The 26,205-nt window shown below is 49.1% G+C and overlaps 3 protein-coding genes and 1 non-coding gene across 21 annotated transcripts; 3 read left to right on the plus strand and 1 right to left on the minus strand.

Annotated features, from left to right (window-relative positions):
- The first annotated feature begins 1,279 nt into the window (after positions 1-1,279).
- On the plus strand, positions 1,280-8,612 carry CA14 (carbonic anhydrase 14). 4 transcript variants are annotated; one of them, XM_063626141.1, is made up of 11 exons: positions 1,280-1,839; positions 3,709-3,729; positions 5,001-5,180; positions 5,697-5,839; positions 6,064-6,159; positions 6,343-6,409; positions 6,581-6,738; positions 6,838-6,958; positions 7,198-7,218; positions 7,333-7,417; positions 8,128-8,612. In XM_063626141.1, exons 1-11 carry the CDS (start codon positions 1,785-1,787, stop codon positions 8,192-8,194), a joined length of 1,014 nt encoding a protein of 337 aa, XP_063482211.1. In that variant the 5' UTR covers positions 1,280-1,784; the 3' UTR covers positions 8,195-8,612. The 4 variants fall into 4 exon arrangements, with proteins under 4 accessions (XP_063482211.1, XP_063482213.1, XP_063482212.1 ...); XM_063626142.1 differs by having other exon boundaries at positions 1,491-1,839; positions 7,201-7,218; XM_063626143.1 differs by lacking the exon at positions 7,333-7,417.
- Positions 5,236-5,340, plus strand: LOC134735040 (small nucleolar RNA U13). The gene has a single exon (XR_010117901.1). It is a non-coding gene; the product is annotated as a small nucleolar RNA U13 (small nucleolar RNA).
- A 320-nt stretch (positions 8,613-8,932) lies between the features above and the next one.
- APH1A (aph-1 homolog A, gamma-secretase subunit) lies at positions 8,933-26,176 on the minus strand. 14 transcript variants are annotated; one of them, XM_063626158.1, is made up of 10 exons: positions 25,869-26,013; positions 25,521-25,577; positions 23,671-23,835; positions 12,628-12,817; positions 11,474-11,508; positions 11,233-11,306; positions 10,872-10,994; positions 10,596-10,723; positions 10,058-10,181; positions 8,933-9,721 (listed from the first exon to the last, which is right to left on the minus strand). In XM_063626158.1, exons 4-10 carry the CDS (start codon positions 12,799-12,801, stop codon positions 9,657-9,659), a joined length of 723 nt encoding a protein of 240 aa, XP_063482228.1. In that variant the 5' UTR covers positions 12,802-12,817; positions 23,671-23,835; positions 25,521-25,577; positions 25,869-26,013; the 3' UTR covers positions 8,933-9,656. The 14 variants fall into 14 exon arrangements, with proteins under 14 accessions (XP_063482228.1, XP_063482226.1, XP_063482227.1 ...); XM_063626156.1 differs by having other exon boundaries at positions 12,628-12,845; XM_063626157.1 differs by lacking the exon at positions 25,521-25,577 and having other exon boundaries at positions 12,628-12,845; positions 25,869-26,176.
- C12H1orf54 (chromosome 12 C1orf54 homolog) lies at positions 14,189-24,784 on the plus strand. 2 transcript variants are annotated; one of them, XM_063626179.1, is made up of 8 exons: positions 14,189-14,201; positions 15,802-15,927; positions 16,313-16,377; positions 17,608-17,691; positions 19,263-19,321; positions 20,041-20,151; positions 23,487-23,588; positions 24,695-24,784. In XM_063626179.1, the coding sequence occupies exons 3-7, from the start codon at positions 16,332-16,334 to the stop codon at positions 23,583-23,585; spliced, it is 399 nt and encodes a 132-aa protein (XP_063482249.1). In that variant the 5' UTR covers positions 14,189-14,201; positions 15,802-15,927; positions 16,313-16,331; the 3' UTR covers positions 23,586-23,588; positions 24,695-24,784. The 2 variants fall into 2 exon arrangements, with proteins under 2 accessions (XP_063482249.1, XP_063482250.1); XM_063626180.1 differs by lacking the exon at positions 14,189-14,201 and having other exon boundaries at positions 15,631-15,927; positions 23,490-23,588.
- Positions 26,177-26,205: the final 29 nt, after the last annotated feature.

Raw genomic sequence — 26,205 nt, forward strand, 5'->3', positions numbered from 1 at the left:
TAACACTTTCCTGAAGGGGACAAATAATTCAGAGAGTGATAGGAGAAGAAAAAGGGAAATGACATCAGCAAAATGGCTTGGCTTTGCAGATCAATCACGGGGGATAGAAAGGCACAGTGAGCGCCTGTCTCTGCAGGAGCTGATGATCGAGCACATGCATTATTCTGTTCATTTGGCTTTTATCCTGCTCCCTTATTTAGCTTCTGCTCCCTTTGTTTGGCTATTTATTGCTACTCAGCAGGAGCAAGGAGGGCAGAGGGAGCTTCAAATGGGTGCATCCTCCTGGCTGGTGCCTCTGGTGAAGGGCACGGAGGAGAAAGAGGTTTCAATGTCTGGCTTGAAAGTATCTGTGGGTTTCACATTCTCTAACGACGGATTTAGGATGTACATTCCAATTGGGATTTCCAGTCCCGTGGGGAGCAAACATCAGTTCACATTCCTGAGACATGTAGCCTCCATACTCCACGGGTGCAGCTCCTTGGTGGCAGGTTTCATTCAGTGCCACATGTCCTGCCTCAGGCCTTTGTTGGGCTGGAGGGAAGACCCTGGGCCCCTCTTCCATCTGGATCACATGGTCTCTCCAGACCCTCCCTTCTCTTTCTCTGAAGACCGCCTTTTTCTGATGGTGGTAGTGATTGTTCCTAAAGTCTCTCCTTCTTTCCTCCTGCCCTGGCCTCTCTGCCGGAGGTCAGTGTCCTCTTCAGTGACAAAAGCCGCCCTAGATCTGGGCTCCCTGGAGAGGGAGGTGGCTGGGTCTGGCAGTTACAGCCGCTGTCTCTCCATGGTGCTGCTACACCCCTCCCCCACTGGGCATACAAATGGGCTTTATCCAGCAAACAACGCTCCCTCCCCGCCCTGCCCCAGGCCACACAGGCACGTGGACCCAGGCCTCACCGTGGGAAGGCAGTGGTGGCAGGCACAGAAGAGATTGCTCCAGATGAGTTCTCCTCGCCTTACTTCTCTTCCTTATAACTTAGGACACAACTCAGGTTTTAGTTCTTGACTTCCTCCACCCCTCGCCTGCACCCTGAGTCCCCAATTCCTTCTTGTTATGTATCTCCTAATTCTGGACTCTTCCCATTCCAGGGCAGCTCAGATTATGCAGGGAATTGGGAACAGGTACCCCCGCCATCTGCCCCATACCACCCAGGGAGTTGCTCCTCAGAGGAGAAGCCAGGCGGGGGGATGAAAATACCGTGTCCTCTTGAGGGGGCTGAGTTGAACCCCAAAGCCCCTTCCTTGACCCTGCCTGCTCCAGGGAACACCCGTCTAAGCAGCATCTGTGTGACTAGCAGAGGAAGGAAGAGCTCACCCCAGCTGGGCTCCTGAGCCAGGGCCAGGGCTCCAGTGAAACTTGCCGCGCTCCAGCTCCGAGTGGGGCCATACTGCATGCCTAATTGGCTATTTAAGGAGCTGTTCGCCGCAGCCCAGGCAGCCCCCCCGTCCCCACACACACCCGTTCAGAGCCACCTTAAAAGCAGGAGGCAGTTGTAAAGTCGCCGGCCAGCTAGTGGAGTGGAGACTGCAGAGGGAGATAAAGAGAGAGGGCAAAGAGGCAGCAAGAGATTTGTCCTGGGGATCCAGAAACCCATGGTACCCTACTGAACACCAAATCCCCTGGAAGCCCACAGAGACAGAGACAGCAAGAGAAGCAGAGATAAATACACTCACGCCAGGAGCTCGCTCTCTCTCTCTCTCTCTCTCTCCTCCCTCCCTCTCTCTCTGCCTGTCCTAGTCCTCTAGTCCTCAAATTCTCAGTCCCCTGCACCCCTTCCTGGGACACTATGTTGTTCTCCGCCCTCCTGCTGGAGGTGATTTGGATCCTGGCTGCAGATGGGGGTAGGTACAACTAAATGTCTGTGTGTGGATTTGTGCTGATGTTCACATGTCGCCAGGTGTGCTTAATGGGGGGAGGAGAGGTGTGAAAGGAAGCCTAGAGGCTGGAATAATAGGCTCAGAGATGAGGAAAAAAGAGCGGGGTGTGGAGGAGACCACTTCCCTTCTTTACCTTTTGTCTCTCCAGCCTTGTTGTTATTGGAGGTCGGGGAGAGCTAGTGGCGGGCAGGGTGTGTACACACGCAAGTGCTGGAATCTCTTTGCAGGCTACAGATTTTGTCCAGAGCTCTTTCCCCCACTGCCCTGGTCCCAGGCAGGACTCCTAGACTTCTTTATTTACAAACTCCTCCAAATAGGGAGTCAAAGAGGCCTGGAGTGAAAAGATAGATAGATGGGGGTTGGGGGAAGAATACTTCCTGCCCAACTCAGACCCTGATCTCCAATTCATCCCCTTTTGGCCAAGATTCCCTCTTCAGAAGCTCCCAGGAGATGAGGAGGGATTCTTGGGAGAACAGGCTGAAGCGCTCCAGGAATGTCCCCAGGAACTCCTAGACCTCATTTTTGTGTTTCCCGTGCCTAGCACAGTATCCAGCACATACTAGGTGTGTAACCGAGGTTTGTGGAAAGAGCAGGGTGAGGGGGGTGTCCAGAGAGCAGAAGGCAAATGCAGAGAGGATGGGCGCAGGCGGGCAGCCAAATGGAGAGTCACAAATCTCATCTGAGGAGAAAGAAAAAAATAGGGAAAGAGGAGGAAGAGACAGAATAAGTGTGTTGAGGCTCTGACCAGAGTGGACAGGCACCTTTACAGACCAGGGACTTCGAGTTATTGGGGGGTCCTGCAGATATGGTAAATGAGAGGCTTCCTCCAGCTCTCCCTTGGGCTAGCAGAATAGGTCAAGGATAAGAGCAGGACATCTCACAAGTGTGAGGAATTTAAGGGAATAAGAGAGAGAGACAGGAAGGAATTTAGGATTTTTCTCCAGAGTTTCTAGTAGTATGAATATTGCAGCATAAACCATGAAGGTCTTCATTTTCTTCTTGAGGCAGTTCGGCCGTAGGGAGGGGCTGGACCTGCAGACCCTCAGCCTTTGCGTCACACAGGACTGCACGAGAGCCTGGCATGTGACCCAGCTGGCAGCTCTCTTCTCTACACACAATGCTTCACTTTCATCCTGTCCCTGCCAGCCTGGCCGCCTGTGCCCACCCACCACCCTCAATCTAGAGTAGACCCTGCCCTGACTCCCGCCCTTCCCTAATCATCTCGGAATGTAGGGAGCAGAGCCTTCTGGTGATGAGGAGTTTCCTCTAGAGCTAATGGGACCAGAGAGGAAGAATTTACATATGATTTTACAGCTCAGTGCCTTTATTCATGCAATTTTTCAAAGCAAAGGAATAATCCCCCCTTCTCCCCTCAGTACCACCCCCCAACACACACACTCTCTGAACTCCTTTCTCCTCCCTGCTTTCTAGTCCCTATCCTTCCAACCCTCTGCCCACACCCTCACCCCACCCACCCCAATCTTCTAAGTGTTAGATTGACTTGGCACAGGTTACAGAAAAGTAAGGGTTGGGCCAATCGCACATTTGGATCCAGGTTAATTTTAGTCTCTGGGCTTTACCTCTTTTCCTTCCTCCTCCCCTTTTACTCCGCAAGCACCAGCACAGCCTGGCTGGTGATTTTAAATAGGCCCCCCGACCTTTCCACAGAGGTGTCCAGTTTCAGGGCTTCCTTTGCAAAGTGCTGGAGCAGAGGGAGGAGAGACTGCAGAGAGGGAGGTGGAGCAGTACAGAATGCCGGAGGGAGGGGAGCGTGGAGGCCAGGGCTCTGCCCCAGGCTGCACTGGCTGTAACCCAAACTATTCTGCCTTGCAGGTCAACACTGGACATATGAGGGTGAGCAGATCTCGAGGCCTCCCGACAACCCTTTCACACTGGGACCTCCTCACCTAGCAGGAAGACACACTGTGCGGGTGGGAGGAGACTTCCTTTAGCTTCTCATCCTAGCTCCTCCCTTCTGGAGCTCCTCCTGCCTTGAGTTTAGCATATGTGGCTCCTAGATCCTGCTCTAATCATCAAATCCTACACCTCCTGATTTGGCAGGAAAGCTAGTTAAGTCCTCAGTAAATCGTGTAGGAGTGAGGGAGCTGGGGTGGAAAGGAAGCTGAGTGGGAACTCTGAGCTTAGCTGCCAGGTCTCCTTCTGGCTCTGTCTATCCTAATCCATCCTACCCCTAACCTGCATCTGAAATTGGGACAGAGCTGGAGGTCAGGGGTGAGGAAGAGGCTGGCAGGATAGTTTCTGACCCTGGGGGAGGTGGAACTCAGTTCCTGTGAACTACTGATTAATGACTTAACCGAACTCAAGTCCATGATAAACGGTCAGTGTGAGAGCAAGAAGTGAATGATGAGAAGTCAGGATATCTGAATCCCAAGGCCACTTGATAGGGTCCTCCAGGAGACCCTATCTCTCTAGGATCTTTTTTTTTTTTTTTTTTTTTTGACACAGAGTCTTGCTCTGTCACCCAGGCTGGAGTGCAGTGGCGCAATCTGGGCTCACTGCAAACTCCACCTCCCGGGTTTAAGCGATTCTCCTGCCTCAGCCTCTCGAGTAGCTGGGATTACAGGTGCCCACCACCACATCTGGCTAATTTTTGTATTTTTAGTAGAGATGGGGTTTCACCATGTTGGCCAGGCTGGTCTCGAACTCCTGACCTCAAGCGATCCACCTGCCTCGGCCTCCCAAAGTGCTGGGATTACAGGCATGAGCCACTGTGCCTGGCCTATCTAGGATCATTTTATTTCTCCCATTTTTCTACTCCTACTCTCTAATCCCATCTCTCAAGGTATTCAGGTTTTCTATGCATCCCCTCTCCCCTCATTCAGCTTTCTTGTTCTCAAAATACAGGTAAGTAAAAGAGCTACCACTCCCCATTCATCAGGATAGTTGGGGAATCATCACTGCCTCTGGGTAGGGAAGGGGAACTGCAGTGTGAGACTCAACAGGACTCCTACCTCACCCATCCCTGTACAACTGGGGTCTTAACCTGGGTGGAGGGAAGTCCATTTCTACCTCCACACAGATGTATGGCTTGGCTAGGGGAAAGGTCAAAGGGAGGGTAGCTAGAGCTGGAGGACAGGACCAATGTCTTTGGTAACCCCCACCAGGCCCACATGGTCAGGACCATTGGCCAGCCTCTTACCCTGAGTGTGGAAACAATGCCCAGTCGCCCATAGATATTCAGACAGACAGTGTGACATTTGATCCTGAGTTGCCTGCTCTGCAGCCCCACGGATATGACCAGCCTGGAACCGAGCCTTTGGACCTGCACAACAATGGCCACACAGGTAAAAGCACAGGCTCCAAGGAGTTGCAGGCTCCAGCTCAGATCTTAGGAGTCAGATCCTTTTGTAGTTCATGAGCATGATGATGGGGTGTTCATGAGCATGCGTAAAGATGTGCCACCCTCAAATCTTGTCAAGATGTTGGCACATTACCCATCTGACATAAATAAACAAATAACCTCAGGAGTCAGAGGAAAGCAGCATTCTCCTAACCTGCGAATTCTCAAAAAGCTTTGTCCATGAATTTGGAGATATGAGAATGGGGATCAGGATCCTGTAGCCAAAGCGGGAATCGAAATGTTTATAACCAAGCTCAGTAGGTAGGTATCATTGCACTGACTTGATCTTCACCAAAAAAAAGGAAGATACGCTAGAAAAGCACTGGCCTATGGGAGGAACTGGGTGCTACTAGGGGAGAAAACTGGAAGAGGGCCAAGTCTCCCAGTTAGTGGTGGCAACCCAGGAGTGGGAATGTATCCACATGCCTCCACCAATCCGAGTTTGCTCTTTTCCTCACAGTGCAACTCTCTCTGCCCTCTACCCTGTATCTGGGTGGACTTCCCCGAAAATATGTAGCTGCCCAGCTCCACCTGCACTGGGGTCAGAAAGGATCCCCAGAGGGGTCAGAACACCAGATCAACAGTGAAGCCACAGTTGCAGAGGTACCAGGGAACAAAGAGCTGGGACTCAGACAAAGTAACAGGGATGGTTGGTCCTGGGGAAAGGATCTAGACCTTAGGAAAAGTCATGCTGGGGAGATAAGGCCAATCTTTGAGGGACAGACTTAGTGCCTGCCGGGGACAGCGGGGTGATGGTGGCAGCTAGGATCAAGGCCTTGAAGGGGGTGGGGACATTCCATGATTCAATTCCCTCTTCCTTCCTTTAGCTCCACATTGTACATTATGACTCTGATTCCTATGACAGCTTGAGTGAGGCTGCTGAGAGGCCTCAGGGCCTGGCTGTCCTGGGCATCCTAATTGAGGTCAGTAGCCCCCAGCCCCTTCCAGGTTTCTCTCCACTTCCTCTGCAACCCTCAAACCTATTTCTGTTACTGGCTTCCTTCCTATGGCAGGCAGCAGCCCACCCTGACCATTTATTCTGTACATACATTTCTTATTCCAAACATGGACTCATTCCAAACTCTCTCCCTTTCCTCCTCTTCCAGGTGGGTGAGACTAAGAATATAGCTTATGAACACATTCTGAGTCACTTGCATGAAGTCAGGCATAAAGGTGAGCCTTAAAAATCTATAGCAGGAAGTAAGATTAGACTTTCAAAAACTATCCTTAAAAGCCTTGGGATGAAGCAATTACATAGAGCCAAGGAATTTTGCTTCTGGGAGCCCTATCTAGGTAAGCTAGGGCACACTGAAAGGAAGATGAGTCCCAGTCTGTTCTCCCCAGATCAGAAGACCTCAGTGCCTCCCTTCAACCTAAGAGAGCTGCTCCCCCCACAGCTGGGGCAGTACTTCCGCTACAATGGCTCACTCACAACTCCCCCTTGCTACCAGAGTGTGCTCTGGACAGTCTTCTATAGAAGGTCCCAGATTTCAATGGAACAGGTAAGTGGTGGAGAAACGAGGTGAGGTGAGACACAGTTGCAACTTCAGACCCCTTCCCACTCCCCAAAGTAACACCTCTCCCACGCTTCTGCTCCTCAGCTGGAAAAGCTTCAGGGGACATTGTTCTCCACAGAAGAGGGGCCCTCCAAGCTTCTGGTACAGAACTACCGAGCCCCTCAGCCTCTCAATCAGCGCATGGTCTTTGCTTCTTTTATCCAAGGTGATTCTCCACGGCTCAGAAGAGATGGGAAACTGAGGGGGACACAATGGCAGGAACTAGGAAGCCAATGAGAAGAAAAGGCTAAAAGGGGAGGGGTTTTCCGGGACTTGCTTGGATTGGGAACCAACCCCCACCCCAGGGTGCCCCCGGGGGATTCTCCCAGGCATAGCAGCAGAGAGTGCTGCTCCCAGCTGGGATGGGGATCTGAAGTCCCACTGACCCATTTTCTTCTCTTACAGCAGGATCTTTGTATACCACAGGTAAGGCAGCCTTATAAGACACTGCAGGGAGGGGAGGCATCCTCACCGAGTGGGGGAAAGGTTCAAAATCTACGTTAGTCCTAGGTTGACACCTTTTACCTTTATCTCCCCCAGGTGAAATGCTGAGTCTAGGTGTAGGAATCTTGGTTGGCTGTCTCTGCCTTCTCCTGGCTGTTTATTTCATTGCTAGAAAGATTCGGTGAGGCCCTACTTTCCATTCCTCCAGTCTTTTTAATTTTTTTAAATTTTATTTTTTGGGGGGAGACGGAGTCTTGCTCTGTTACTCAGTCTGGAGTGCAGTGGTGTGCAATCTTAGCTCACTGCAACCTCTGCCTTCTGGGTTCAAGCAATTCTGCCTCAGCCTCCCGAGTAGCTGGGACTACAGGCACGCACCATCACACCCAGCTAATTTTTGTACTTTTAGTAGAGACAAGGTTTCACCATATTGGCCAGGCTGATCTCAAACTCCTGACCTGAGGCAATCCGCCCGCCTCGGCCTCCCAAAGTACTGGGATTACAGGCGTGAGCCACCCACTTTTTGAGACAGGTTCTCCTTGTTGTCCAGGCTGGAGTGCATGGCTTTATCACAGCTCACTGCAACCTCCACCTCCCGGGCTCAAGTGGTCCTCCCACCTCAGCCTCCTGAGTAGCTGGGACTACAGACATGTGCCACCATGCCCTGATAATTTTTCTATTTTTAGCAGAGATGGGTTTTCACTACATTGCCCAGGCTGGTCTCCAACTCCTGACCTCAAGTGATCCACCCGCCTCAGCCTCCCAAAGTGCTGGGATTATAGGCATGAAACACCTTGCCCAGCCCTCTTTTCTATTAAAAAGCGTTCTCCTATTTCACCTCTAATCTGCTTCACTTAGATAGCAGTCATTCTCATGAGCCATTCCCCTTTCCAGGAAGAAGAGGCTGGAAAACCGAAAGAGTGTGGTCTTCACCTCAGCACAAGCCACGGCTGAGGCCTAAATTCCTTCTCAGATACCGTGGATGTGGATGACTTCCCCTCATGCCTATCAGGAAGCCTCTAAAATTGGGTGTAGGATCTGCCCAGAAACACTGTAGAGTAGTAGGCAGATGTCCTCCTTCCCCTGGACATCTCCTACAGAGAGGAATGGACCCAGGCTGTCATTCAAGAACTGCAGAGCCTTCAGCCTCTCCAAACATGTAGGAGGAAATGAGGAAGTCGCTGTTGTCAATGCAGAGAACAAACTCTGTTTAGTTGCAGGGGAAGTTTGGGATATACCCCAAAGTCCTCTACCCCCTCATTTTATAGCCCTTTCCCTAGATATACTGCAGGATCTCTCCTTAGGATAAAGAGTTGCTGTTGAAGTTGTATATTTTTGATCAATATATTTGGAAATTAAAGTTTCTGACTTTAATTCTGGCCTATCCTTTGAGGCTCTTGAGGGTGGGCAAGTTCCTGAATCCCTCAGGTGGTAAAGATGGGCAAAGGATGGGGAAAAGCAGCATGGGTGATTAACTCCTTTTATCCCACCCCTGGAAGGAAAGATTAGCTTCTGGGAAAACACTTAACCCAAAGTTTCAGACATGTTAAACCACTAGCCCAGATTTCTGCCCTTGCACCAAGGCTATGCTTGGAGATCAGTGGTTGCCAGGTTAGGAAAGTGGCCGGACAAGAGATCTGAGGACAGAGATCTCAATTAATGTGCTATCCCCTCCCTTAAAAGCCAAGTTCCCCCACAATTACAAATTCTTTTTTATTAGTCAAAATCACAATCACCTTGATTAAAAGGATGGGACACCCCACCCTCAGCAGAAAATGATACAGTTTATAGAAAACCTCCCCACCCCTCCCACACCCCAATTAAAAACTACAAAAAAATCTCCCCTCCTTCCCTACAATGTCATGGTAGTCTGACTCCTCCAGTGGCACTGCAGCTCTGGAGTGGCCAGCTCACCACAGCACCCTCCACTTCACCTTGGGGAGAGGAGGGATGCTGGTGGTTAAGGAGGTTAAAACCATTAGTTCCAGTAATGCCAGTTCCCAAACATGCACTTCCTTCCTTTCTCCCAAGGTCTGGGACCAAGGAGAAAGGGACCGAAATGAGCCCAGCCATGAGGAGCAACTCAAGGAGAGAAAATACAGCCCAAGGAGGTTAGAAGAGTTCCAACATTCCTCCCTCCCCCGACCTCAAAAAAGAAAAAAAGGCAGTTCAGGGTATTTATCACACCAAAAATGGTTCCCCTCAGGCCTGAGAAAAAGACCAAGATGTCCAGTCTTGGGAGGGAGTACTGAGAAACTCAGAGCTCATCTACCCTTGAGCCTCCATTAATTTCATCTCCAGGGCAATGGCTAAACTAGGTCCCTTTTCTTGGCAACCTGCACTGTCCAGAACTGGAGATGGAGAAATACAGGGCGAGGACATCACGAGGGCACTCCAGGCCCAGGGGTCCCCCCTAGGTTCCCTCAGTCCTCGGGTGGGATGCGCAGGGCAGAATACACCATCACCCGACTGTCCTCCTGCCGTCGGCCTGCAGAGGGGAAGGGAGGTGAGTCTTGGGCAGGGTGAGAGCAGAGCACTGACACAGGGGGAGTCCTGGACAACAAGGGGGTCCCCAGGTGGTGGGGATAAGTGCAGATTCAAACCCACCAGTCACTGACTGGCTAAACCCAGGCTGCTCCTGGTAAAGCTTAGAGACTAACGGTCACAAAAGGACAAAGCAAAACCCTGGAGGTGGTGGGGTAGACCGACGAGAAGGAGGCAGAGAATGTGTGCAATGGACCCTGGCTGGGGCTGGGCTCAGTCATGGGCAGTGGACAGGCAGGTGGGATCTGTCAGGCGATCAGTCCAGGTAGTCAGTCCTTACACAAGAGGCTGCGCTGAATACTTCGGAGGGACCCTCCAGCTGTGATGAAGGCCCAGAGCCCCATGGAAACAGTGACTGCATAGATGGGCAGCAGGCTGGCCTCATACCAGGGGTTCAGGAATGTCTAGGAAGGAGGGTAAGAGTAGGAAAGAGATTAGATTCTCCCTCGACCTAATCCCCATATTCTCTCTGTACCTTTGACTCCCAGATCTCTCTCTCAAATTCCCCAGTCTTTCCCTTCTGAGCACCAACATCTTGTGGTTAAGGGACCTTTTGATTTTCAGCTCCTCAGAAACTCAAAGGTTTCTGCCGCTCCTGCTCACCTCAGGCTCTCTGCATTAGTTTGACTAATCCATTCAACCTCCTCCCCAGAGCAGGTGATAGAAATGATGCTGAGGTGAGAGACCTCGAAACACTCACCTGTCCTCCTCCTCCCAGGTAAGTTAAAAATGTTAAGAAGTGAGGATACCCTTTCCCCCACATCCCACTCACCATTAAATGGTTTTCTCCCTAACTCAGGCCCCTGTCTCCAACTCACCAGTCCCGATGTCAGTAGGTGACTCCCAACCACCAGGCCCAAAGCCCAGTACCGTCTCCTCTCACAGGCATCAAAGAACACAACTCCCCAAAAGGTATGGAGCAGGATAATGGCTGCTGTCAGAAAGGCTGCAGGGAGGGAGATGGGGAGGAGATACATCCCTGATCTTCTCCCAGGCTCCTGAGATGTTGAGCCAAAGAAGTCTCCCAGGGAATAAATCAGATCAGGGACAAGGATGGATGGGGGGGTAAAGGCTAGATAGAAGGTGGATCTTACCTGAAGTCAGGAAGTAATAGGGTGAGTCTCCATGGATCCCAACCACACCTGGCCCAAGTGCATCAGCCAAAATATTGATAACAGAGAAGACACCACTGATGATACCGAAGGAGAGACCAGAAACTGGGGGAAGGGAGGATCTCATCAATGTCAGAGATCACACTATTGCCTGTTCACCACTGACCCCCTCCCCATTCCCGGTTACAATTCTTTCACATCTACTCTCCCTCCAGACCAACTTTCTTTGGAAGTGACGGATGAAGGAAAGTAAGAAGCCACTTGGAACATGTGGCTATTTAGAGACTTCCCTAGAGGAGCGGGCTGTCCAACTCCCTCCTCCAGTCCCTCTCCCTTGGCTCACCATAGGCCATCTGGCGGATGGAGATGGGTGATCTTCCGTCCTCACTCAGCGATGCTAACCCCTCATCTGCCTTCCTGGGGTGGGGTGGGGTAGGGGAAACATGAGGGAGGGCAGGGATGCTCCTTTCCCTCTAATGTCCTCCCTTAGTGCCTCCTCTTCCAAACCAGCACCCAGGGGCTGCCCCACTTCCCATAGTGCAGTACTTTGCCCCTCTCCCCTCCAGACCACTCCATCTTCTTACTTAAGCAGCTTGTAGTAGGCAAAGCGGAACACCTCCTGTAGAAGGACAGAGACAGCAGCACCAAAAATCAGGAGGCCGTACTGGAGCCGGGCATCTGACCGGTCGGTCACATGGACCAAGATGAACCAGACCACAGAGGCCAGGAGCAGGGAGACCAGCCAGAAAAATGCCCTGAGAAAAGACAGGGGCAGTGAGACAAGCAATGGTAGGGGCAGCCAGAGAAATCAAGGAGGGAAACCAGCCAAAGCTGCTTGAAAGGTGGAAGTTAGCCTTCCGGATGGTTAGGGAGACATGGACCAGGTAGGGTAACTGTCTCCACCAAGAGACTCATCTGTAGAAAACTGAACGCATTGGAAAGGGGAGAAATCTAATTAAAGAGTCTTCAGAGCGATGAGAGCCAGAGTGTGCGAGCACGGAAGGGCGAGGTATCCATTCCTGGATCCTCCCCTAAGGCACCTGACTCGGCCAGCCTAGGTCAGCACAGCCCCCTCACGAGTCTCGGCCTTGGGCCTTCTCTGACGTCGCTGGGAGGAATATAGGAGGAATCTGTGAGATCCTTGGAAGGTGGAAACCAACTGCGGGAAAGGGCAAATCTCCCAGACCCAACCCCTCACCTCCGCCCAAACTTCACCTCCGACTTATCGTCCCCAATTCAGACTCCCAGGCTCGCCCCAGCTCCTCCAGCCCCTTCCGCACCTCTCTCTTCAACGCTCTCCCGCGTCTCCCGGGCCCTCTACTCACCCTGCGACCAGGATGATAACGCGAAGGGGGTCCCCAGCCACAGTGATCAAGAAAAGCGCAAAGGCCGGGCCGAACGCCACGAAAGTGCAGCCGAAAAACACCGCAGCCCCCATGGCTGGTCAGGTGGGAGCGGGGTGGGGGCCTGACCAGGACAGGCAAATGGGAGTGGCGCGCCAGCTGGGGAGTCCGCGTGGGGTGGCAACGCGACCCCACGAGGGGCGCGGTGCAATGTCACCCCCAGACCCCAGGGAAGGGGAAGGGGGGGAACCGAAACCCCAAATGAAGGTCCGCGCCACTTCCTCTACGGAAGCCGAAGAGGGGACAAATCCCGGCCGCAGCCCCACGGCCACCTCCCATCTAATCCCCACCCCCGGAAGTCCAATGGAGAATCAGCGCGGGCGGAGCTGCTCGACCTGCTGGGAGTTGTAGTCGCCTTCCGAGGCCTTGACTTCGTCCTGGGAGTGGCTCGAGCCGGTTAATGGGGGTGGGCCGGGAATGGACCAGTCGAGACACCGATTCCTGGGTTCGGTTGCGCCTCCGTCGCTGTTTCCTTTCGTCACTTTGTGGGGAAAAGTGGTAGCAATCATACCTCTTCTTGAAGGGCTGCAGAGGGGGTAGATCCTGTTTGAATCTAAGGGACAAATACAAAGAGAGCACAGGATGGGGCGCAGGGAGATAGGGACGGGTATTGTTCTTACTTGAATGAGAGGAAATGGGCTAGAGCTGCTGCCTAAGGGATGAAGATTACATTAAAAAGTAGGAGCTCTTCGGACAGACTAGTATAATAAACATGTAATACAGTAGATCGCTAATGAAGCCTTCATCTGTAATGACAAGAGAATCGGAGAGAAGCAAAAGGAGCCTGGAGAGAAATGTTAGGAAGGCATTTTGAAAGAGTCCGGGAGTTTAAAAGCAATTAGAGCGATGGGGTTGAAGGAAAACGACACCCCCACCCCACCCCCACCCCAAGTTCCTTTTATGTCATACTTCCTCTATTTATTTTCTGAAAAATGAACCTCAGTGGTGTGTTTTCCTCAGGCTGGGGAGAGGGGTTGTATATTAGAGTGAATGAAAGTTAAAGTAGGCTGGGCGCAGTGGCTCATCCCTGTAATCCCAGCACTTTGGGAGGCCAGGAGTTTGAGACCAGCCTGGCCAACATGGCGAAACCCCACCTCTACTAAAAATACAAAAATTAGCCGGGTGTGGTGGCGCGCGCCTGTAATCCCAGCTACCCAGGAGGCTGAGGGGCAAATATAGCTTCAACCGGAGAGGCAGAGGTGGCAGTGAGCTGAGATTGCGCTCCTGCACTATAGCCTGGGCAACGGAGTTAGGTTCTGTCTCAAAGAAAGAGAAAGTTAAAGTAGGAGAGGAGGGTATTGTAATCTCATTTGGATGGGGAAAGGTTAGTCCTTAGGGAAGATGTTAGGCAAAGGAATCTGAGGATGGAAAAGAGGAAAGGAATCTAGAATATTGTTTTTGAAAGCATAATCAAAGTACCAAAAAAAAACCCCACAGAAATTGTTTAAAGATAACCAAACTTCCTTTCCTTCCTGGAAGTGATTTATGATTTAATCCATATGTGCACACTCACATACGTGTTTTACATGTCTTCCAGGAAATTCTGGAAAGGAGCTGAGGAATAGATTGTATAGATTTACATGGAGGCTGGTCACAGTGGCTCATGCCTGTAATCCCAGCACTTTCGGAGGCCAAGGCGGCTGGATCACTTGAGGTCAGGAGTTTGAGACTAGCCTGGCCAGCATGGTGAAACCCCGTCTCTACTAAAAACACAAAAAATTAGCCAGGCATGGTGGTGCGCACCTGTAGTCCCAGCTACTCAGGAGGCTGAGCCACAAGAATAGCTTGAACCTGGGAGGTGGAAGTTACAGTGAGCTGAGCTCCCACCACAGCACTCCAACCTGGGCGACAGAGCAAGACTCTGTCTCCGAAAAAAAAGAAAGAAAAGATTTACATGGAAAGTCACCAGGTAGATTATTCCCTAATAAGATTAAGAGGGTAGCGGGGCGCAGTGGCTCACGCCTGTAATCCCAGCACTTTGGGAGGCCAAGGCGGACAGCTCACGAGGTCAGGAGATCGAGACCATCCTGGCTAACACGATGAAACCCCGTCTCTACTAAAAATACAAAAAATTAGCCGGGCGTCGTGGCAGGTGCCTGTAGTCCCAGCTACTCAGGAGGCTGAGGCAGGAGAATGGCGTGAACCCAGGAGGCGGAGCTTGCAGTGAGCTGAGATCGTGCCACTGCACTCCAGCCTGGGCAACAGAGTGAGACTCCGTCTCAAAAAAAAAAAAAAAAAAGATTAAGAGGGTAGCATTATCATGGCCTGTGTTCAAGACTCCAGTATGTCCTGCTTCTGAGCCCAGCAGGCAGAGTAAGGTGGATAGGAATGAGACAATTCTCATGTCTTTTTTTTTGAGATGGAGTGTCACTCTGTTGCCCAGACTGGAGTACAGTGGTGCTATCTTGGCTCACTGCAACCTCTGCCTCCCGGGTTCAAGTGATTCTCCTGCCTCAGCCTCCCTAGTATCTGGGATTACTGGCACCTGCCACCACGCCCAGCTAATTTTTGTATTTTTAGTAGAGACAAGGTTTCACCATGTTGGCCAGGCCGATCTCCTGACCTCAGGTGATCTGTCCGCCTAGGCCTCCCAAAGTGCTGGGATTACAGGCATGAGCCACCGTGGCCAGCTTCATCTCTCCATTGACCTGTTAACACGGCATCTTCTGACCATTGACAGGAGGCTGTAAACCTATCTTGTTCATGGGTGGTTCCACAGACACTTGCATAGTGCCTGACTCATAGTACATGTTGAGCAGATACTTATTAACTTCCCTTAAGAACAAAGCAAAACTGTCTTTTCTTATTCCCTTGCCTGTAAGCTCTCAATTGCCTATCAGACTAGGCCTAGCACCCTGTGTCTAGCACATATGTTGCTAAGGGTTTCTGAATTGAATGAACGTGGGAAACATAAAAGCAGAGGAAAGGATAAAAACTCTACTCCTGTAGGACTGAATGAAGGGAACACACCAAGTGACTGAATGTGGGAGGGAAGGTGTGGCACCTGTAGCAGGGAAAGAGACTATCTGCTTTCTCCCTTCTTCCAACCTGCATCCTGGAAGTAGAGAAGGAGATGAGGTGAGGCCAGGCACGATGGCTCACGCCTGTAATCCCAGCACTTTGGGAGGCCGAGACAGGTGGACCATCTGAGGCCAGGAGTTCGAGACCAGCCTGGGCCAACATGGTGAAACCCCATCTCTACTAAAAATACAAAACTTAGCTGGGCATGGTGGCACATGCCTGTATTCCCAGCTACTGGGGAGGCTGAGGCAAGAGAATCACTGGAACCCAGGAGGCGGAGGTTGCAGTGAGCCGAGATTGCACCACTGCACTCCAACCTGGGTAACAAAGCAAGACTCTGTCTCAAAAAAAAAACAAAGAGGTGAGGTTAGGTCAGTTTTACCAGAGAGGAAATAACTGACCGTGGCTGAGAGACTTTTAGCTGAAGCCATGCAGCAGGTGCTTTAAGTCAGACAATGATGGGTAAATATTGTTCCTATTCTCTATAGCTCCAGACAGACAGAAGGGACTCTTTTCAGTCTAGAAAAATGCTCACCCCTTCCTCAGAACATTTCCACTGTGATGAAAAGAGACTGATGAAGCCTCAGAGAGAAAGGCAACTCTGGGTGGTGATGGTAAGTCAGAGACAGTGAGAGGGAGGGTGAACTTTTTATGAGGCCTTGGAGGAAGGAAGGAAAGCCGGGAGAGGGGAAACTTCTTGGTAGGCTTATTTTTTATTTTTATTTTGGTGGTGACAGTGGGAGTCCTGAATGGATCTAATCTAGGGCAGGGGGAGCTTAAGAAACATGTTTGCATCAAAACCCCCTTTTGCCTCTCAATCTGGGCAGCTCTGGCTGGGGACCGGCAGCAACTAGAGATCTAGTCAGTCAGCCAGTAGGCGGGGAGTTCTGCCCCCTGGGAGGAGAAGAGTTGCTGCAGCTCCTTCCCTGCTTTGGAGGAGGAGGGGAGGCGGGGTAAGTTTGGTGGGAAACTCTGTAATTTCCTTTTTTACTTTCACAGCAATAGTGCAGAATCCAGAATGGATGTTCTCTTTGTAGCCATCCTTGCTGTGCCACTTATCCTAGGTAAGTCCACTCCTCTCTCTGAGCTTTTATGCCAGGTCTTCTACCATGAATGGGGTGGGAGAAAAAAAATGAGGAGTGGGTGAGAGGTACATTTCAATGGGGAGCGACAGAGTTTTCTCATCGTGCTGGGGTCCGGTGTTGAGGGCAGAATGGAGATCTGGAAGGCAGAGCCAGGAAAGGGGGAAAAAAGCAGAGTCCTGTCAAAGAAGGAGGATAGAGCTCCAGACACAAGGAGGCCCTAGCAACACTGAGCTCAGTTCTCCATCACCACGGAAGTTGAACAAGATGAGAGGGGCTAAAGTAAGGGTGAAAGGGGGATTACTGGAAGGTATCACAGTCTGAAACTAGTAGTTAGGATATCTCCTTTCTCAGAGAATTGGAGAAAAAAACCTGCTATTAGTAAAGACACAGAAGTGGGGTGACCTTTAGGATAGTGGAAAACTGGCTGTCTTCAGGGACAGGGTCCCAAGAGTAGCTTGGCTCCTTCCCTCCTTTGTTCCCCAGTCTGCCAGGTGTGTCTCATTGTTTCCTTTTCCTCTAGATTCTTGTGTCATTAGCTTGGAGTTGAAGGGAAAGCATTTAAGGAGCTCAGGGAAGTGTTTAGCAAGAGGCCTGGAGTTCTTGATCCAGTCATATCAAAGCCACATATTTTTAGTTCTGAAAGGGAAGAAAAACTAACGGAGATGGGTCATTTAGTCCAGCTGACTCATTTTAAGAAAGCGGATGTTAAGTGGATTGTTCAGGGTTATTCTGTTAGCAGTAAAGGTGGGACTAAAGCTCAAATCCAAAGCCTAAGGGTGTATGTTAGTTATTTGTGAGAGATACTGGTAAGAACTCTCACAAATACAGTAAGATCTGGAGCATTCTAAATAGAAGATTTGGCGTTTTTAATTCCTGGTCTCTACTTTTCCTACCTTTTTTAGGTCTGGTTCTCCCTTTGGGTTTATAGTAAGTGAAGGGGACTGTTTTCTGTTTTAGGAGTTCCTGGATTGAAAGGGCATGGAGTAACAGGCCTCATTACAGATATGGATCCCAGAAGACTGAGAGGAGTGTAGAGGTGCACAGGCAGGAAAGGAGTATGACTGTTAGAGGAGAGAGAGAGAGAGAGAGAGAGAGGGAGGAAAAAAAAGTAAGAGCAAGAAAGCTAGGAGTGCTGAGGTCAACTCCAGGTGTCCTTTTGTTAGTAAGGTGTTCCAGATGTCCCTTGACCTCTAGTCCTTGTCCCCATAGGACAAGAATATGAGGATGAAGAAAGACTGGGAGAGGATGAATATTATCAGGTGGTCTATTATTATACAGTCACCCCCAGTTATGGTGAGTACATGAAAGGCTCTTGCTCTTAGCCAACTGGAGAGAGGCTTCAGGATATTTAGTTCTGAGACTTTGCTCTTCACTTTGAAGCAGAGCAACGGGGTCAGAGAAAAATCTGGCTATGAACAAAACTTATCAAGACTCATGATGGGGCCGGGCGTGGTGGCTCACACCTGTAATCCCAGCACTTTGGGTGGCTGAGGTGGGCAGATCACGAGGTCAGGAGATGGAGACCATCCTGGCTAACACAGTGAAACCCTGTCTCTACTAAAAATACAAAAAATTAGCCGGGCATGGTGGCGGGTGCCTGTATTCCCAGCTACTCGGGAGGCTGAGGCAGGAGAATGGCGTGAACCCGGGAGGTGGAGGTTGCAGTGAGCCGAGATCGTGCCACTGCACTCCAGCCTGGGCAACAGAGCAAGACTCCATCGCAAAAAAAAAAAAAAAAAAAGAAAAAGACTTATGATGAGCTGGGCGCGGTGACTCACGCCTGTAATCCCAGCACTTTGGGAGGCTGAGGCGGGTGGATCACCTGAGGTCAGGAGTTCGAGACCAGCCTGGCCAACATGGTGAAACCGTGTCTCTAGTAAAAATACAAAAATTAGCTGGGCATGGTGGCACCTGCCTGTAGTCCCAGTTATTCAGGAGGCTGAGGCAGGAGAATCGCTTGAACCTGGGAGGCGGAGGTTGTGGTGAGCCGAGATCATGCCACTGCACTCCAGCCTGGGTGACAGAGTGAGACTCCGTCTCAAAAAAAAAAAAAAAAGACTCATGATGTTATTTTTCCAAATAGTGATTTTTAGATGGGAGGATTGCTTGAGCCCAGGAGTTCAAGACCAGCCTGGACATCATAGCAAGACCTTGATTCTATAGAAAAAAAAATTTTTTTTTTTTAGACCAAGTCTCGCTGTGTCACCCAGGCTAGAGTGCAATGGCACAATCTCAGCTCACTGCAACCTCTGCCTCTTGGGTTCCAGCTATTCTCTTGCCTCAGCCTCCTAGGTAGCTGGGACTACAGGCGTGTGCTACCATGCCCGGCTAATTTTGTATCTTTAGTAGAGACGAGGTGTCACCATGTTGGCCAGGCTGGTCTTGAACTCCTGACCTCGTGATCCACCCACCTCGGCCTCCCAAACTGCTGGGATTACAGGCTTGAGCCACCGTGCCCGGCCAAAATTTTTTTTTTTAATTAGCTGGGCATGGTGGCACATGGCTGTAGTCCCAGCTACTCAGGAGGCTGAGGCGGGAGGATCACTTGAGCTCAGGAGCTGGAGATGGCAGTGAGTTATGACTGAACCAACTGTACTCCAGCCTGTTAACAGAGTGAGACCCTGACTCTAAACAAAGAAGAACTTGAAAATTTTTCAAATTTGTAAATTATTTTAGATACCTAGATTGAAAATATAAATGCATACACATTCAGTCATTTTTAACATTAGTCAAATAAAATTGGATTATACCAATAAATGTTACAACTTAAGTTAAACTATTCTGAGCAATTTCTTCCCTTTTCATTTCCAAATGTAGAGTTACGTTTTTCTTTAATTATTACTGATTTTCTTTCTCCTCTGCAGATGACTTTAGTGCAGATTTCACCATTGATTACTCCATATTTGAGTCAGAGGACAGGCTGGTGAGTGAACTCTACATCTAAAAGGGTTAGGATAAGTAACAATTAAAAAGAAACTGGCCGGGCGCAGTGGCTCACGCCTATAATCCCAGCACTTTGGGAGGCCAAGGTGAGTGGATCATTTGAGGTCAAGAGTTTGAGATCAGCCTGGCCAACATGGTGAAACCCCATCTCTACTAAAAATACAATAACATTAGTTGGACATGGTAGCATATGCCTATAATCCCAGCTACTCAGAAGGCTGAGGTAGGAGAATCACTTAAATCCGGGAGATGGAGGACACAGTAAGCCAAGATCGTTCCACTGCACTCCAGCCTGGGCGACAGATCCAGACTTCATCTCAAAAAAAAAAAAAGAAAAGAAAAGAAACTGGGCAATGTTGAAATGTATCTGATTAACAAGAATAAAAATGAGTTTGATGAGGAGAAACTAAGTAGCAGGCCCAAAACAGATTTGTTAACCTATCTGGGGAGGAGAAAAAAGCCAGAACTTTATAAATGGTCCTCAGTAAGTTTGCTAAGACACTGAGGAGGGGCATCAAGGGACTTTTGAATGAGATGGGTACAAATCTATGCAAGCATAGGGTAGGGTGGAATCCCTGAGCTTAAGTCTTTGGGCTGGGTGGAGGTGGTGAAGGGGGGAGAACTTTAAATAGAGAATCTATGAAGATGTTGGATGGAAAAACTGATAACTCTGTGTTCCCCAAATCCTACTGAGGGTAGAACAGGTTGGATAAGGACGTAACAGAAGCAGTAGGGACTACCATTAGTCTTGAAACAGCACGTGCAGACCATCCGAAGCCTGTAACTGTGAAACCAGTAACAACGGAACCTGTGAGTTGATTGGGGATTGGGGGCTGGGGGAGACAGGACATCCCTAGTGACGTGGAATAAATAGAGGGCTGGAATACCAAGCTTTGGTGGATGGGGGAACCAAATAATTAGTACTTCAATGCAGGTATTCATCTCAACTTGGCCATGTTTCACTAACATTTAATACTAACTCTGTATACAGAACACTGGGAAGATATGGTACAGTTAAATTTCAGTTCAGTAGTATTCAATATGTATGTAATCTATGCCTAAGGCTGCTAAGGTAACTGATGCTGATAAAAAAGAAATCTATGATGTTACTGTCCTCAAGGAATTTATAAAATTCAAGTTTACATTTATGAAACACTTAGAACAAAATGAAAAGGTATGTTACAATGTTAAATTATATATAAATTTGAAAGCAGAAGATACTGGCCGTGCTTTAGCCAGTGTAAGAAGAGAGATTAGTACGGGCTAGAGTTGTCTAAAAAGCTTTCAAGAGGCATTTGTGCTTGAGATACACCTTGAAGAATAGATGAGCTTTTGATTGGTGGGTAGTTATGGAAGGACAGAAGCAATTAGGAGGAAGAATAGTTATTCCAAGAGTGAAAGAGGACAGGTGCGGCGGCTTATGCCTGTAATCCCAGCACTTTGGGGAGGCCAAGGTGGTCGGATCACTTGAGGTCAGCAGTTCAAGGCTAGTTCAGTGGCCAAGATGGTGGAACCCCCCCCTCATCTCTACTAAAAATACAAAAGTTAGCCAGGCGTGGTGGTGCGTGCCTGTAATCCCAGCTACTCGGGAAGCTGAGGCATGAGAATCACTTGAACCCGGGAGGCAGAGGTTGCAGTGAGCCGAGATCACGCCACTCCACTCCAGCCTGGGCAACAGAGTAAGACTCTATCTAAAAAAAAAAAAAAAAAAAGAGTAAAAGAGCTGCATAGGAGGAGGGAATAGAACAAGCATAATATGTTTAGCAAATAGGGTATGACTGAAGGAGAGGGTATATGGAAGGGAACAGTGGGAATTATGAAAAATATAAAGTTTACAAAGCTCCTAATATTTGCTTGGTAATTTCACATGTGGCAACATAGGGGCAAATTTCAGAGTCTCAGGTGTCAGGCTGAAGTCTGGACTCATAATCAACAAGGAGCCTAGTAAGTTCTTCATTATGGTGAAAACACGATGAAAAGCAATATTTTAGAAAAACCGGCCAGGTGTGGTGGCTCACGACTGTAATCCCAGCACTTTGGGAGGCCGAAGTGAGCTGATCACCTGAAGTCGGGAGTTCAAGACCAGCCTGAGCAACACGGAGAAACCCCGTCTATAGTAAAAATACAGAATTAGCTGGGTGTGGTGGTGCATGCCTGTAATCCCAGCTACTTGGGAGGCTGAGGCAGGAGAATCGCTTGAACCTGGGAGACGGAGATTGCAGTGAGCCAAAATCGCGCCATTGCACTCCAGTCTGGGCAACAAGAGTGAAACTCCATCTCAAAAAAAGAAAAAAGAAAAACTACTCATCAGTTTGTATGCAGGACGTAAATAATTTAGTGGAAAGCAACTCATGAGATTTGCGTTGTTCCAGAAACAATCTGTACTCTGGCATTATGAATGGAGAGGAGAAAAATAAATATTATGAAGAAAATACCTTGCTTGAGTGATAATTTTATATGAGGTATAAATGAGGAGTGAGTTAAAATAACTCATGGGTTTTTTTTTTTGTTTTTTTTTTTTGAGACGGAGTCTTGCTCTGTCACCCAGGCTGGAGTGCAGTGGCACGATCTCAGCTCACTGCAAGCTCCGCCTCCCGGGTTCACGCCATTCTCCTGCCTCAGCCTCTCTGAGTAGCTGGGACTACAGGCGCCCGCCACCATGCCCAGCTAATTTTTTTTGTATTTTTAGTAGAGACGGGCTTTCACCGTGGTCTCGATCTCCTGACCTCGTGATCCGCCCGCCTCGGCCTCCCAAAGTGCTGGGATTACAAGCGTGAGCCACCGTGCCCGGCCAACTCATGGGTTTTAAACATGGATGTCTGGGAAAATGGTTGACCAAAGTGGGAACTATGGGAGGCCAGAGTGGTTTAGGACAGAAGTTATTAATTTGGTAATGGCCAAGCTGAGTTTATGGTGACAGCCCTATGAGGGTGTCCTAAAGGTCACTGAACTAGATCAGGGCTAGAGCTCTAAGTGCAAAGTCAGAGATATGAAAGTAAATGAGCTCAACAGAGCCAGTACACACAAGCTCAGAAGGCCAGTGACTGTGCCTGCAGTGAGTGGCAGGAAGAGAAATTAATGAATGGAATGGAGAAGGATTTGACTGGAGAAGTAGGCAGATAGCCAAGTTTGTATTATAGAGTCTAGAAGAGAAAGTTTAATATAATCCATCAAAAGCTACCAAGAGGCCAAGGAGAAGGAGGTCAGTGGTAACTCTCAAGAAAGTAGTTTTAAATGAGTGCTTGGAGAAAAGCTAGATTTTTGTAGAGTTAAAGAGAGAGCACATTATGAGGAAAGGGAGGTGAGTACAGACCAACCATCTAAAAAATCTGGTAATGAAAAAGAGAAGCAACAGCTGGAAAGGGGAATAGGACCAAAGAGCAGCCTGCACACAGTTGAGCACAGATGAAAGAAGCCAGTAAGAATGGAAGCAAAAGATTGACAATAAGGGCAGTTAATTCTTTTTGAAGTATACAGTAGGCCAGGCGAGGTGGCTCACGCCTGTAATCCCAGCACTTTGGGAGCTGAGGTGGGCGGATCACCTGAGGTCAGGAGTTTGAGACCAGCCTGGCCAACATGGCAAAACCCCATCTCTACTAAAAATACAAAAATTAGCCAGGCGTGGTGGCGGGTGCCTGTAATCCCAGCTACTTGGGAGGCAGGCAGGAGAATTGCTTGAACCCTGGAGGTGGAGGTTACAGCGAGCTGAGATTGCACCACTGCATTCCAGCCTGGTGACAGAGCAAGACTCTGTCTCAAAAAATAGTAATAAATAAACAAATAAATAAAATATATAATAGACTCTCTTTAGATTGTAAATTCCTTGAGGACAGGAATTTTGTCTTATTCATATTTATGTCCCTCTCTATAGCACCTAGCACAGTGACTAGTATAGTATAATGCACATAATAGATAAAAAATAGAAATAATTGAATTGAATTGGCCTCCCTGGTATGGTCAGGGATAGCTGAAAGGCACAGAAGAAAGGACTCCTTACAGTGATGGGGAAGGATGGATCTTTCTCTAAGCCCAAAGGAAAGGAAGACAGAGGTTGTTGTAAAGAGGTGGTAGTCCTTCTGGAGGGGGACAGAGAAGTGGTAGGAGGAATGACACCAGCCTACTGTGTGGGGATGTCTGTATTTTAGCAGAGTCCAGATCTGAATGATGCCGTGTCCAGTTTGCGAAGTCCTATTCCCCTCCTCCTGTCGTGTGCCTTTGTTCAGGCAGGGATGTATTTCATGTAGAAGGTAAGAGTGCAGCCACTGGCTTTGGGGGAGTCTGTAAAATAATATTTTTTAACTTCCCACACTAAACCAAAGTAATTCTTACCAGTATCTCTAGCTAGTGTTTCCAGCCTGGTCAATCATCAGCCACTGAAGGAAGAGATTCAGGCATGGTGGCTCATCCCTATAATCCCGGCACTTTGGGATGCTGAGGTGGGAGGATCGCTTGAACTCAGGAGTTCCAGACCAGGCTGAGCAACAGACCTTGTCTCTACAAAAAAATTAAAAATAAATAAATAAATAACTCCTCTACAAGAGGTTAAAAAAATTAAAAATAAAAATTAGTTTGGTGTGGTAGCACAGGCCTGCAGTCCCAGCTATTGGGGGGGTTGGGGTGGAAGGATCCCTTAAGCCCAGAAATCAGAGGCTGCAGTGAGCCATGATCTGGCCACTGCACTGTTGCCACTGGGCAACAGAGTGAGACTCTGTCTCAAAAAATAACAAGTAAAATGAAAGAAGAGGGATCACCTTTAGAAAAATCTTCTTATTCAGTCTTAAAGAAGTTTAGGAAATGCTGAGGCAGACTTTTGTGATGAGTCATTAATTTTTCTGAACTAAGAGGACTTCAGGATCTCCTAGAGCAGGTAGATGAGGGGGTTGGGGGAAATACCTAGATGATGTGGTTGGGGGAATACTTCTCCAAGCTTCCAATATGTCTGGAACAATCAAAGCTAGTTCCAGCCTGGCCATGTTTCAAGTCATGGCAAATGCCAGAGGGCGAAGTGGGTGGTTCTTACAACCTGGTAGAGTCAAGAGGCAAAGTTCAGAGGCAGAACGGGTGGCGGTTCTCTGATGTATGGCAGGGCGGGGGGAGAGAAGGGAAGAGAAAGCTGTATTATAGGAAAACAATTTTTAAATTGGGATGCTAAATAACCATCGAGCATAGAGAGATTAAGCAGGAGGTGAAAGGACTGTGGAGCAGAGGGGTACACACACATCTTTCCCAGGAGCTATCACAGAGCAATCCCAGCTCAGAATATCTGGGGAGTTTCCATAGAGTGTGGGGGGCATGAAGGGGTTTCTCGGGTCTCCTGACTCTTTTTATTTTCTCTCTTTCTCTGCTTTTTTAGGTGGGAGAAGGCTGCTATGACTCTTTAGATGGGAGTTTGGCAAGAGGAAATTGGAAGATAAAATAAATAATAAGTGAAATAATCTGGTTACCATCTACTCCTTCATGAGTCTGTTCTAAAGTCACAACTAAAGAGAGCGCCAGGATTTAGAGGCAGCAAGCATAGATTGGAAGGGGAGTTGGGTGACAATTGAATTAGAGGGCATTATGGACTGAATAACTTGCAGTTTAGAGAAGACTGGAGAAGGGCACCCACAGACAACAGGTTTATTCGCAGTCCATATTAGTAATGCTCTTGTTTTATTTTATTAAGTATGGTGTTGAAACAGTGTGCTTGGGGAAACGAGGTTGAGGTTTTAGAATCTTTTTTTCTTTTTGTAAGAATAAGCACATTGTTAAAACATAAGGTAAAATATCAAAAACTACTTAGAATAGATTTAAAATATTCACACCTACCCACCCCCACCCACACCTCTGTCCAACAATGTGCCTTTTGCAGTTGGTAATTACGGCAGGAAAAAACTCACTTAAATTTTTTTTTTAATTCGCTATCCTTGGGACCCTAATCAGAATTGGGCTGCCCCCTTGCGGTCTCTCCGACGTCCTATCTTCAACCAGCTCACAGTCCCTGGGCCCTGCTCTTCTCTCCATTGTACTCTCAAAATGCAAGGCGCAACGACAATAGTAACGTCCCAGTTACTTCTGAGACTCTCTAAACTCTGGACTTGCCTCCCTCCCCTCCTTCAAAGTCTTTCGAATCTTCTCCAGGGGACAAATGAAGGGACTGAAGCTGGACAAAACCATAACCTAGGAGATCAGGGACCTACCCCGTTCTGTTCCCCGTGCTTGGAATCATATAATTCAGGACGCCGGGCCCGAGAAGCCTGGAAAAAAAAGTCAGGAAAAACTGAGTTTCGTTTTGACCTCTAGCGTCGTGGCGGGCTGGCATCTGAGCTGGTAACGTGCGTGATAGGTTATGTAAGAAAAGGCCTGGAAGAGCCGCCCCAGCGGGAGCCAGAGAGGACGCGGTGTTCTCGGCTGCAATCCCCACCCTCCTCACCCGGCGGGGCAGGAGGCACCCAACTTGGAGGAGAAAGGGGTGGGGGAGGTGAAACAGACCAGAGAGTCACGAGGGCTGGGCCGCCGAGAGCGGGAGAAAATACCGTGTCACACACCTCCATTCTCTCACACACGTTGCAGACACAAATCACTGATGGTTTCCACGTGCTGCGCTCGTGAGCGGAGGTGTTCAAAGAGGGGGCAAATGAGTTACTTCCTAAGACGGAACCGGGGGTCCCACGTCCGGAGGGGCACGCCTTCGGTAGCACAACCAATCTCTGAACACTCAAGCCGCGCATCTCTGGCGCATCACCATCCTATTTAAGGCCATGGGCTCCGCCCTTTTCCTCCCCTCCCTTTCTTTCAATTCTTTTCCCATCCTCCTCCTTTTCTCATCACCGGGTCCTCTCCAGCAGCCACATGTAGGGGCGGAGCACGGAATGCTTCCCTTAC

Source organism: Symphalangus syndactylus, chromosome 12 (assembly GCF_028878055.3).
Source record: "Symphalangus syndactylus isolate Jambi chromosome 12, NHGRI_mSymSyn1-v2.1_pri, whole genome shotgun sequence".
Classification (NCBI taxonomy): domain Eukaryota; kingdom Metazoa; phylum Chordata; class Mammalia; order Primates; family Hylobatidae; genus Symphalangus; species Symphalangus syndactylus.